Source organism: Schistocerca serialis, chromosome 9, assembly GCF_023864345.2.
Source record: "Schistocerca serialis cubense isolate TAMUIC-IGC-003099 chromosome 9, iqSchSeri2.2, whole genome shotgun sequence".
NCBI classification, from domain to species: Eukaryota; Metazoa; Arthropoda; class Insecta; order Orthoptera; family Acrididae; genus Schistocerca; species Schistocerca serialis.
In genome coordinates, this window is record NC_064646.1 from 208,866,480 (window position 1) to 208,880,565 (window position 14,086).

General features: G+C 42.7%; 1 protein-coding gene across 1 annotated transcript in view; it reads left to right on the forward strand.

The window, feature by feature from the left end:
• Window positions 1-14,086, forward strand: part of LOC126419485 (odorant receptor 43a-like) — a 58,530-nt gene that overhangs the window by 20,505 nt on the left and 23,939 nt on the right. The window contains exon 2 of the mRNA XM_050086673.1: window positions 13,808-13,907. Coding sequence (XP_049942630.1) covers window positions 13,808-13,907 — 100 coding nt within the window. The remainder of the gene's footprint in view (window positions 1-13,807; window positions 13,908-14,086) is intronic.

Sequence of the window (14,086 nt, forward strand, 5' to 3'; positions counted from 1 at the left end):
TAATTACGATTTATTATAGAAATGCACATATGTTGCGACATAAAACCCAAACTAAGCCTTTCATGTTCTCGTCTAAAAGAGACGCCGCATACGTTATGCACACCTACTGTTGTTAAGATTTGTTCATGTGATGCTTGTCTGGTGTTCAGTAATGGTAACACTGGATGAATGAGCACCCTAATGAGACTGGGATCTGTTGCATCTTGCTTCACTGAAACATACTGAATAAGGTGGGCAGTGATAGTTCTTTTAGATGAATGCGAGGTGCCTGTTCTTCCGGACATGTCCGAAAGAACAGACACCATCCATTCAATTGATTTATTTGCCTAAAAGGGCAGTGGATACACGACATACAGTGCGGATGCACCACTACGTCAGACCTTCTACGGGAATCTCTCACTTGTGAACAGGTAGGACATAGATGGTAACTGCGCATATGTGGGGCGAGGCGAGAGTAAGGCTCGGCTGATAGGCATGCCGAGTGAGTCTGCGAGGGTGCGACAAACACTGTGTCCTGGTGGCGCAGTTGTTAGTGCAAATGTCTAGTAAGCAAATGGTCCCGAGTTCGAATCCCTGTCTGGCACTCATTTTCAGTTGTTGCCGCTGATGTTGCACACTGCTGATGCAGCTGGCAACGGCAATCCCTTCCCTTTACTTCCTGCCCCTCCTCCTTTAATCTACATAAAGTGCTGGATCTGAAGAGTCAGTGAGGGATTTTGCCAAAAGGATTAGACTAGAGTAAAAGAGGTACATGAAGACAAAAAAAAAACACCTAACGTATGGATATGCCCAGCATTAAGGTACTTTTTTCTGGCATAAATGCAAATAAAATATTTTTTTCTGCATTTCCCGCAGGTCATTTATCAGCTCATAAGAAACATTCTCTGCTTACCCACTGCAGATAAAAAGACCAAATTTTGTACTGACTTTGTAAGTACTATAACGCAGCTCGATGTGATACAAAATTTTTCATACTGCGTTACTGTCAGCTTTATGTAAATTTATGTGAAACAAGAAAACTGCTGTGTATTATGCACATAAACTTAAAAAAATTTTAGCGAAAGTTGTAAGTAATATTTAAAAACCGGTACACACATTTGTTTACCTAATTACTAAGAATAACCTACCATTTTTTTAAGTAACTATTGAGGAAATATTCCTCAGGCGACAGTATGTGGTCTAAAAGTACTGAGCAGCATCCAGATCAAATCATTTGAAAAAAAATGTACATTACAGCAAATAACGTATTGAAAACATGTGCAACATTTGATTGAATTATCTTTCAAACTACGAAAGTTACTTTACCTTATAGCACGTGGTTGTGTATTCTCTCATCCATCCCCCATTAAATATGAACATATTATATCAGTACAGTATGAAAGAAATCTAATTGGAAGACTCACCTATATTAAGTTATTTTAATTGCTTTATTATACAAATAATACCTTTTTCTAAGTCCCTCCTGTTGGCAGTAGTTCTTGATTCAGAGTCGGGACTATTTGTTTCGTGTTCTTTGGCAAAGAAATTTGGAAACCTTCAGTCATTGATTCTGCTTTAATGCCACTATCATCGCTAATATTTACTTTTATTGCTAGATTTAGATATAGAGAAGGACTGTTCACACTCTGTCAACATGGATTCAGAAAGTATCACTTTTGCACAGGTCAACTAGCTCCCAATCACATAAAGTAATGAGTGCTATTGACAGGGGATCTCAAACTGATCCCATGGTTTTATAATTCCAAAGTACATTTGATACGGTTCTCCGCAAACGAATTCTAAGCAAACTGCGTGCCTATGGAGTATCGTACAATTTGTGTGAGTGGATTCGTGATTTTGTATGGGTAAAACAAACAGTTTGTAATAATTATAAAACTGAAGTGATATCTGGCGCTTCCCAAAGAAATTTTATAAACGGTCTGCTGTTTATAATCCATATAAATGATTTAGGAGATATTTTGAGCAACCATCTTCGGCTGTTTGCAGATGATGCAGTCATTTACCATCTAGTATAGTCGTCAGAGAATCGAAACCAAGTGCAAATTGATTTATACAAGATATCTATGTGGTGTGAAAAATGGTAGTTGAAACTAAATAACGAAAAGCGAGTAAATCATCGAAATGAGTACTAAAGGTAATCCGTCAAATCTCGCATTCACAAAAATTCACACAAAGTTCAGAGCTTTTCATTCAACTACATATCTAAAACTCAGAATTACGAAGCAGTTGAATTGGAACGAGCACATCGTTAATCTGGTGGAGATGTCGAACCAAAGACAGTGTCTTATTATGAAGACACTTAGACGTTGCAACAAGCCCTGTTGAGCAGCAGTATAAATTTATTGTTCATATTTGGATTTTTTAAAGTTCTACCAGGTAAACTCAGAACAGAGAAGGTTATCTCTTGGCTGTTGTGTCACTTGGTATGTCAACAACATGCGCCGCTCATGTTGCGGATGTTAGGAGGTGAAGCGAGCATTGTCACAGAACCACCAAGGCATGAAGGCAGAAGAGTAAATGTGTCAGTGGTGCATATCAAAGTAATGTGAAGTAACACTTCGAAACTTCAGCGGCAGAACGCCACTGCAAAGTCAAACGTAGGCACAAAGACCTAAGATCAGCAATCCAGAATAATTGTACACTTACTAAACAAGGCAAGTAGCGCTGATGGCACAGATGAAGGAAGGACCAACGCACTCATACACCCAGAGACACTATTTTATAGGTAGGGCTCGGTTCTTTGATTAGCGAGGCTTTCACAACTCACAGAAACATTCATTCATTCTGCCATTGTGTCCACGTTGCTAGAACCAGACATAATGACGATTTATTGAGCTTCAGTGAAACCACTACAAGCTTATCGATAACGATCTGACAGCCAACTGCTTGATAACTTCAACATGGAGACACAGACAACCCGGTGCATTACACAGCCCTGACCTCCCGTTGAAGTCTACAATGGTTTAGCGAATGAGGAAAATGAGGGTGTGGGGCCAACCCTTCTCCTGTGAGAGTCGTCGCGGAAGATCTGCAACCTGTCATCTCCACACAGACCACATGCAGCGCCTTCGATCAGACCTCTGACCGACTCCAATCCAGTATGGATCGACCAAGGCTGCAGCACTGCTGCCTTGATGGATCCATTCTGGATGACCAGATCCTAATCTTCACCATAACCGACATCCTGTACCACTGTCAGCTGACCTCACCTAAGCACACGAGGAGATGTGTTCGAGAACACTGTCCTGTAAAACGTCTGGGATGACGATGCTTTCATGCCTCCCCTCCCCCTCCTTGCCCCGGCTGCCGCCAGCAGAACTCGTGGCCATGGCTCACTGTCCTATTGGGCGATATCAGCACTCGCTGATGAAACTCAGTTAAAGGGTGTGTGAAATCTTATGGGACTTAAATGCTAAGGTCATCAGTCACTAAGCTGACACAATACTTAACCTAAATTACCCTAAGGACAAACAAACACACTCATGCCCGAGGGAAGACTCAAACCTCTGCCTGGACCAGCCGCACAGACCATGACTGCAGCGCCTGAGACCGCTCGGCTAATCCTGCGCGGCCGAAGCTCAGTACTTCTTCGCAGGACTCGTTTACACCTGGACACTGACAGGCACCCTGAACGCACTGTATAGCTCTGTAAAGTCGACCTCACAAATAAATGTTATTGCTTATACCACTTCGTTACTGATGCCTCTGGGATTAAACTGGTACACTAATACTCATTTCATCCCCTTATTTTTACACACAATTCAACAGTAGCTCTCTGTGTCGCAAAATCGGTGTCGTGATTGGCTGTCACAACAGGCAATTGTGGCATGTCTACTTCATGGACCGTCGTCGATATGTACCAGCACAGTGTTGTGTGGTGGGTAAGCTTTTTCTTTGTTGATGGCCTTTCTACTGCATTTGTGTATCTATTTGGGCCATATCAAGTCACAGAGGCATCAGGAGCACCCTTAAGGTGTAACTTCAGAAACCAAAAGAATCTCCTGATTTGTTATCGTTTAGAAAGAATGTTATACGAACTTATTTAACACTAATCTGGATTAAGACATACGTGTTGTGTCACGAAGAAACATTCCAGCAGTTAGCTAATGATTTTCGGAAAGCATATGAGAAGCAATATAGCACGAATTTTTCCGGGGAAAAACTGAATACGTTAAGGCAGGAGGATAAGGAATGAGTGGAAACCCTATCATATAGGATCCGGAGTATCAATGCGCAGACATAAAATGTGATGCAAAACGCAGAAGCGGACAGAGCCATCCTCCAGGAAACAGATAATGTGGTTTTGGATGTTCTTCTGCATGGTATCACCGCCGAGATGTCACGTAGGGATGGAAAATCCTGGAATTGGTTTGGGGCTCTTATGGGTATAATGAAATTACACGGTCTAGTCACATTAATGTAACGGCCACCCAAGCTATACGTCAACGTACAGTAACGATTCACGGACGGCAGGTGTTAACAGTAACAGTGGAGCATATATAGAGTGGAGTCGTTCTCACAATGCAGAAACAGAATGATTTATCTGGTGTCCAAACAGGAATGATCATTGGATTTGGGGCCAAGGATGGAAGCATTTTCTCCCACGCCCGGGTTCCCGGGTTCGATTCCCGGCGGGGTCATGGATTTTCTCTGCCTCGTGATGACTGGGTGTTGTGTGATGTCCTTAGGTTAGTTAGGTTTAAGTATTTCTAAGTTCTAGGGGACTGATGACCATAGATGTTAAGTCCCATAGTGCTCAGAGCCATTTGAATAATTTTTTGAAGCATTTTCGAAATGGCTAAGTTTGTAAAGAGTTCGCATGGGAAAATAACAATATTCCGAACCGGTGCCTCGGAAAGATTACTGCACCAAAGTCCATACATGACAGGGGTGCATAGTGGCAGCTGAGATGTTTACGGACGAATATACGCGCAACTGCAGCTGACCACTCAGACGAACCAAAGGGCTACCAACAGCGTCTGTCAATGACTTCAGCGAATGTTGCTGAGGATGTGCAGCCGCACAGACGACTGTTTCATGCTCCCATGCTGACCGCTATACGTTGCAGATTCTAACCTACTTTAATGATACACTGAATCCTGATCTCCTACACTCTTCGGGAACAATTATAGCGCCACAGCAAGGCAAAACTTCCATGCATTAAATACTGCAACATATACAGCAATATTGAGTCCGACATACGGTAACCATAGGGAATGATACCACCAGTGTTGCAATATATGTGATAGCAATTTACGTACTTCTCCTTTGTCTCAGACCAGAAGTATCCATTTTCCAATATCACCGACATAACATATACCTGTAGATTGATTAACTAACATAACTCGAGAATTATAGCCTAACAATCTGCGAATATGAACAACCGTAACCTGTTTCCCGCTAACTGCGAGCGTCGCATTACTATTAGGCTAACCTCGCAAGCTCCACGGCTAGACGAAAACTTCCAGGTCATCAACCATCTGTCTACAACCTGTATTAGTTCGTTCACTATGTATATTCCCGTACAGGGGAGACATTTTCACTGAAAGTCGAATTGCGGCGACTACAGCCATTGTGAACCTCATGAAATCTATTCGCAGTTGTAAATATTTACAACCATCGGCTGTATAATGGAATGACGACAACGTAAATAAGTGCCGGATCGGGACTCGGACGCAGATATCACGCATATCACGTGCGGCAGCCTTACCGTTAGGCTTTCCGCGCACGCTCTGCGGCCAGACACGAACTTCCCTTACGTCGCCCACCAGGTGTCTTCAGTCCGTACTCGTACATCCATCCCGCAAAGGAGTTGCCTGTCTGGTGTCGGCAAATAAATACGATACTGCAGTGGTGGTGTTGCTCAGAATTACGATGCAAAGTTCCTTCGGACATGCTTGCATGTGCGAAGGAAAAGGCACTTCTCCGCCTACAGCTCTTATGAAATACTAGAAATGTATTCGCAGGATATATGGAAAACCATCAGCTGTATAAGGGAATGATGGGATTGAAAAATTGTGCCGGACCTGGACTCGAATCCGGATTTTCGCTTTCTGCGAGTGGTTGTCTTACTATTACGCTTGCAATATTGCTTCGTAATTCTGAACAACACATGAACTGCAATATTGTATATGAAACTTCCTGGCAGATTAAAACTGTGTGGCGGACCGAATCTCGAACTCGGGACTTTGCCTTTCGCGGGAAAGTGCTATACCGTCTGAGCTACCCAAGCACGACTCACGGGGCGTGAGTCGTGCTTGGGTAGCTCAGACGGTATAGAACTTTCCCGCGAAAGGCAAAGTCCCGAGTTCGAGATTCGGTCCGCCACACAGTTTTAATCTGCCAGGAAGTTTCATATCAGTGTACTCTCCGCTGGAGAGTGAAAATCTCATTCTGGGAATATTGTATATATTCGCTGACACCAGACAAGCTACCTTTAATTAAAATGCCTCCCCCTAAGCAGGACCACACATAATGAATGTACGAGTACAGATCGTAAAAGCGTGACTGATGACATATGGAGGTCTGGATCTGATCGTGGAGCGTGTTCGTATAGCCTAACGGTAAGGCGACCGCTCGCGATAAGAGGGATATTCGGATTGAGTCCCGATCCGGCACAAGTTTTCCATGTCGTCATCCATTATATAGCTAATGGTTGTCCATATTTGCCACAGCGAACACATTTCAGGTAGTTCATAACAGCTATAGTCAGCGCAGTGCCTTTTTCTTCGCACAAGCATGCATGTTTGAAGGAACATTGTATCTTAATTCTGAAAAATACAGGCGCTGGAGTATCGTATAGCAAATATACACTAGGATAACTAACCCCGGGCCGCTGTAACATGTCACTTCAAGGTCACTCACCGAACGCCGTAGAGTTGGTGGTATAACCTACAAGCAAGTGAGGAACGGGGCGCCGCGTCTACTGAACCAATAACAGTACCGAACAAAAGCCGGTTCCGGCGTCGACGCTACCACGTTGCCAGCTACCGTGTAAACATTTTGTGTTAGTTCGCGAACGCCTGCTGTTGTGTTGTGCTACCGCCTCGACTACAGTTTTTGTTTGTTGAACAATGTCTCCCAAACCATTTCGTTCACCAAGCGACAATCCATTGCGCCGTGGAGTGCCATTAAATAGTCAGGCTTAAGAATTACTACGGAGGACGCGTAAGTCTTATGAGCAAGAAAAAGAATTTGTTTCTCTTCATGGGCATGCGTCAATTCCTGCCGATAGAGTTTCAGAGCGTACCTCAAAAACTCTACGACTCAGTGAAAGAACAGTTATAAGGAAATGGGTGCTACTTAAAGACTTACAAGACTGTGAAATTAATAGCGTGGAAGAAAGCCCCTGTGGAACAAACTGTTTTTAAGTACTCCGGGCAAGAAAAAGAAGCAGCCTCGTCCTATTACAGATATTGATTCTTTCCAATCCGATGCAATTCGTCGGCACATATACGGATACTATAAAAGGAAAGAGCACCCCACAATAGCGAAGTTGCTAATTTCTTTAAAAGAAAGTGATCTTTTCTCAGGGGGGAAACCGTCACTTAAGATGATATTAAAAAGTATGGGCTTCCGTTTTAAAAAGTTAGATGGACGAAAACTGTTACTAGAAAACGCTCATGTCGTTGCAGCTTGTACCATTTTCTTACACAAAATTGTAGGAAAGGACATACACTCAGTCATTTGGTTAGACTAAACCTGGGTCAACGGTGGAGAATCAGTTGAGAAATGCTGGACAGATGATACACCGAGTGGCAGCGGTCATCAGCCAACAGGAAGAGTATCACGATTAATTGTGGCCCATGCAGGATCTTCAGAGGGCTATGTGCCTGAAGGACTTCTAGTTCTTCGATCGAAAAAATCCGATGACTATCATGAGAATATGGACCACCCACGGTTTCTACAGTGGTTTAAAAATTTGTTGCTCCAGTTTAGTGTTCCGACAGTTTTTGTGATGGACAATGCACCGTACCATTCCGTGATCTTAGATAAAGCTCCCACCACTAGCGACCGTAAAGAAAGTATGATGCAGTGATTGCAGGAGAGAGAGATTGTTGCGAACATGAGCATGATAAAGCTGCTGTTATTACTCGCTCGTGAAAAAAACTAAGCCTGTGACGCCTAAATACATCGTAGATGAAATTGCAAGCGAGCAGCGTCACTTTGTAATTAGGCTACCGCGTTATCACTGTCATTTTGATCCAATTGAATTGGTATGGAGTGAAGTCAAGGCGTACATTACAAGTAACAACAAGACTTTTACTGTAACGGAAGTGGAAAGACTGCTACATGAAGGTCTTGCTACGGTAGACGCCACCTCATGGAGGAAAAAAGTAGACCATGTTGCTAAACTAATAAGAGAAGCACAGACTATAGATGGTATTATAAATGAAAACGAACAGTTAATGATTTCTCTTAATGATGATGATGATGACGAAGACAACGGTTTTGGCGCCGATTCCGATGACAGTGAAGGAGAACTGGATGGAATTGCGCCATTGACATTTCAAAAAATGGTTCAAATGGCTCTGAGCACTATGGGACTTAACGTCTGAGGTCATCAGTCGCCTAGAACGTAGAACTACTTAAACCTAACTAACATAAGGACACCACACACATCCATGCCCGAGGCAGGATTCGAACCGGCGACCGTAGCAGTCACGCGGTTCCGGATTGAAGCGCCTAGAACCGCTCGACCACCGCGGCCGGCATTGACATCGTAAATTGGTGAGCGTAAATGTGTGCAGAATTAATTCTTTTTCTCTCTACAGTCGGGTAGGCTACGTATTTTTTGCTTTATTTCTTTCTATGAGTGTGGATAGCGAGTTATTTGGCATGCTTAGATTTGCATTATTACTGCAACAATTTGGATGACTTTTCATAGATAATGTCATTAACTCAAGGTGTTGTCATTTCCCGGTTTAATATACCATCAAACGCTTAGTCTTCGTCGTCGTTCTCTCCATTGTTAGAAAAACTTACTTTGTTGCACTTACGTGTTTTTATTGCGGTTTTCAGTCCAGAGACCGGTTTGATGCAGCTTTACATGCTACTCTATCCTGTGCAAGCTTCTTCATCTCCCAGTACCTACTGCAACCTACATCCTTCTGAATCTGTTTAGTGTATTCATCTCTTGGTCTCCCTCTACGACTTTTACCCTCCACGCTGCCCTCCAATACGAAATTGGGATCCCTTGATGCCTCAGAATATATGCTATCAAGCGATCCCTTCTTCTAGTCAAGTTGTGCCACAAATTTCTCTTCTTCCCAATTCTATTAAATACCTCCTCATTAGTTATGCGATCCACCCATCTAATCTTCAGCATTCTTCTGTAGCACCACATTTCGAAATCTTCTATTCTCTTCTTGTCTAAACTGTTTATCGTCCACGTTTCACTTCCATACATGGCTACACTCCATGCAAATACTTTCAGAAACGACTTCGTGACATGGCTGTTGATATACTTTCCGGGATGTGACGTCGTGGTCCAAGAACTTTTCTGCTCCTTACGTTTCGTCCAGGACTGCGCTGGACTTCCTCAGAGGTGCTGCTCAGACTCAGTCGGCAAGACTCAGCGGAGCAGCGCCTCTGAGGAAGTCCAGCGCAGTCCTGGACGAAACGTAAGGAGCAGAAAAGTTCTAGGACCACGACCTCACATACCGGAAAGTATATCAACAGCCATGTCACCCGGTCGTGAAAGTCTTCATTCTACGACTTCGTGACACGTGTGAACGTTGATTGTAGCTTACGTACTTGGGAGTTGTGGGCGTGTGCGGTGGCAGCTATTGCAACCTCGCAGTCGCAGTGAGGCCAACCACACGCGAGCTGTCAAGTACATGTTTCACTGGCCCTGGTATATAGTACTATAGTAACTCGCAAACACGAAAATAAGTAATATGCAGAATGACTGTGCGAAGGGCTTAGTTAACTGAAACGTAAGAACAATGGTATATAATTAGGAAACAAAGACAAAATTAATATGAGCCAGCACTCACGAGCAAAAAGGTTGGTACTGTTACGTAAGTAGATCTGCGTGATAGTTGCAGAGGATAACCACAGGCAACATTCGGGACTTTTTTTTTAAATAAGGGAGGAGTATTGCACAGCAGAATAGCTTTATGGTACATGTTTAAATATTTTAAAGTTTTACCAGGCGAGCTCACAAGAGAGAAGGCTGTCTCTGATTCGTTGTGCCAATTGGAATGTCAGCATGAGGTACCGCCGACGTAACGGACGTCAGAACATGAATCAGGCATTGCCAGACGACGCCAGCGGTAGAACAGCCGGAGAGCAAATATCGCAGTGCTACACAACAAGGTTATGAGAAGTAGCACCTCAGAACTTCAGCAGCGGAGTGTCACTGCAAAGCCAAACATAGACAGCTATTGCCTTCTTCTTTTCAGTGTTTACCAGATGTCCCACTCCACGCCGATTCTTCGGAGAACCGCCTCATTCCTTACCTTACCAGTCCAAGTGATTTTTGACATTCTTCTGTAGTACCTCGACTCAAAGGCTTCGATGCTCTTCTGTTCTGGATTTTCCACAGACCAAGTCAGTAACAATGCTGTACTGGAAATATACATTCTTAGAAATTTTGGATACCAGCAGACTTCTCTTGGCCAGGAATGCCTTTTTCCCCAGTGTTAGTCTCAATTTTATGTCCTCCTTGCTCCGTCCGTCATAGGTTATTTTCCTACCTAGGTAAAAGAATTCCTTAACTTCGTCTACTTCGTGATCCCCGGTTGTAATGTTAAGTTTCTTGCTGTTATCATTTGAGCTACCTCTCATTACCATGATCTTTATTCGATGTCCTCTTCATTCAATTTACTCCACAACCTATACTAATTAGAGGGTTCACTCCGTTCAAAGCATACCGCAATTCCCCTTCACTGACGATAGCAAAGCCATCTACGAATGTTTTCATTGAAATACTTTCACCCTGAATTTTAATCCTACTCTTGAACCTATCTTTCATTCCCTCATTCTTATTCGATGTAACTATTGAACAGTGGGAGGAAAGACTGCATCTCTGTATTACGTCCTTTTTAATCCGACAACTTTGTTCTTGGTCTTCCAGTCTTAATTTTCCCTCTTGGTTCTTATATATACTGTATATTGCTCGCCTTTTCCTGTAGATTGCCCCTATTTTTCTCAAATTTCAAACATTTTGCGCCATTTTACATTGACGAACGCTATTTACAGGTCGACAAATTCAATGAACATGTCTTGATTTTCCTTCAGTCTTAGTTCCATTATCAACCGCAACGTTACTGCTGCCTCTCTGGTACTTTACCTTTCCTAACCCTAAAATGATCGTCATCTAACACATACTCAGTTTTCTTTTCCATTTTCCTGTATAATATTCTTGTCATCCACTTGGATCTATGATCTGTTAAACTTATTGCGCGATAATTGTCGCACTTGTCCACTTCTGCAGTCTTCGTAATTGTACGGATTATATTTTTCCGAAAGTCACATGGTATGTCACCAGACTCGTACGTTCCACACACCAACGTGAATAGTCGTTTTGTTTTCACTTACCCCAACGATTTTAGATATTCCTATGGCATGTTAATTAACCCTTGTGCCTTATTTGATCTTGTGTCTTCTGATTATAATACGAGACAACCTAACTCTTCTCTGTCGACTTCTGTTTCTTCTATCAAGTCATCAGATAAGTCCTCTCCTCTGCCATTTTATGGTGGAATTCCCACTGAACTCGTGATGTTGCCACACTTGCTTTTAATTCAACTGAAGACAGTTTTGACTCTCCTGTGTGCTGAAGCCATCTTTCTGGCAATGATTACTTTTCCGATGTCTTCACATTTTTCATTCAGCTTTGTGTCGTATCTTCCCTGTCTGTCTATTTCTTTTATAAGTGACTTTTATTTCTGTCTTCCTGAATTTCCTTGCATATTTTTTGTTCTTTTTCTTTCGACGATCAGCTGAAGTATATCGCCTGTCATCCATGCTTTCTTCTTTCCATCTTCTGTGGATGTCCGAATTCTGAGTATCTGCTGCAGTCTTTCGGGATCCATGGTGGATGACTAGAGCCTTGTCTTCAAAACAACTGGCATCCTGGAGCACAGTGGGCTGCACTCACCTAAGTGCCCAACGGGCTGTATTTGAGAGTAGTGATGTGGGGGGCGTGCACTGTGCCACAGAGTGTCTGGGTAGGCGACGTCTTCTCATCTCCCGAACTACCGCCGAACAACTCGTGGCTGTGGCTCTCTGCTTTACAGGGCTACGTCACGTCTCGCTGAGGAGGTGTTAGCAAGTCTTCGGGGCACGAGCCTATGCCTGGCTGCAGACTCTGCCAAGAAGATGCAAACGCAGCCTGCGAAATGAACGTTATTGCTAATAACACTGTACCAATGACACCTTTGGGCGTAAACCCGAACTCTCGGTAACACTCGGTGCCTGAACTTCCCCATACAATGCGACCAAGCTGTGTGGATCGCAATGGTGCTAAAGAAACTGCCTACACTATGATTGTTCATCATCTGATAGAATACTGCAGTGCGGTATGGGATACTTACCAGATAGTACTGACGGAGGACACTGACAAAATTTGAAGAAGGGCACTGCGTATTGTATTGTGGCGAAACAGGGGAGAGACTGTTATGGACATGATGCTGGAGTTAGGGTTGGAAAGGCGGTTTTCGTTTCGGTGAGATCTCCAACTTTCTCCTCCGAATGTGAAAATATTTTGTTGACACCCAACTTCATAGGGAGTCATCATCATTGTAATAAAATAAGACAGACCAGAGCTCATACGAAAACATGTAAGCGTTCATTTCTCCAGAGCACTGTTCGATAGTAGAATGGAAGAGAAATTGAGTGAAAGTTGTTCTATGAATGCTCTGCTTGCCCTCATGCTTTCCTCGGTCGTTTCTTGTTTCATCCCGGACCTGTCCATTCACCTCAAATGTCATCCACTGAACAATTTGCCATCTGCTTACGCTTGGCGCTCATCCACAACCAACCACATGAGTTCGTTGACTATGTGGTCTGTCGATCCTAAGACTTAAATTAAGTACAAGTTGATGAATTCAGAATCTTGGCCGTATTTTGATTTATTTAAATATATTTCCTGTTACGGGTTTACAGCCATCATCTGAGAGTAAAAATAGCAACAATGTGTTGTACCCACAGCAGTCAAATCGGACATAAAACATTGCATTCTGTGCTTTCCTGAACATGCTACGATTTGAAAAGGTTGTTGGGGTCGTTCCACCAAATTCCAGTGTTGGGCAACGAATCCCATTCTGTTGCTGTAAACATTTAATCTCTAGTAGACATACAGACCAATTTCGCTAATTAATAACGTTTTCTACATATTTTGTGAAAGAAGATTAAATAATTTAGTTCAGCAGGTGTAACTTATTTTACTTATTTAACTTCAAAAGCGTTCGGGGCATTTTATACATACAACACAGCGCAAAATTCAGAAATCTGTGACAAAATTGTAATACAGCAGGACATGAAACACGCCTTAAGAAAATTAATATCCGCATACTTTATCTTGAATGTAAAGACGTTGAAGATTGTGTCATTCAAAGTTAAGTTGACCCACTACCTAATCAAATTAAAAAATCACGATGTTTTGTTTATCAGAGAAATAGCATTATTTGCATTTACCCATCGCCTGTCTGGCTTCTAGACTGCATAATCTCAGAAAATGAAATTAACTTACGAATTTCACGTTCTATTAATGTTCTCGAGTGCATGTTTGATGACTACATCAAACTTGCTATAGTACATTTCGTTTTATGGTGTTGCTTAAAACATTTTCTTATTCCAGGTTCGTCGCGTTCCTCCAGGACATCATGAGCCCCATTGCAATGACGCAGTTCGTCATGAGCGTTGTCATCACATGCATGGCGTTATTTCAGGCAACTTATGTAAGTATTCTTCTTCACGATATCACAGTATACATTTCATAACTGGCACCAAAGCAACAATTTGAAGAAACGCCATTCCTATAAGGCTACACCCTAGATTAAAAATGGAAGTTTTCCGTGAATCAGTGCTTCCATTGTCTCCGTACTACCATTCTCCTACTTCGACGGAGTCTGGCAGG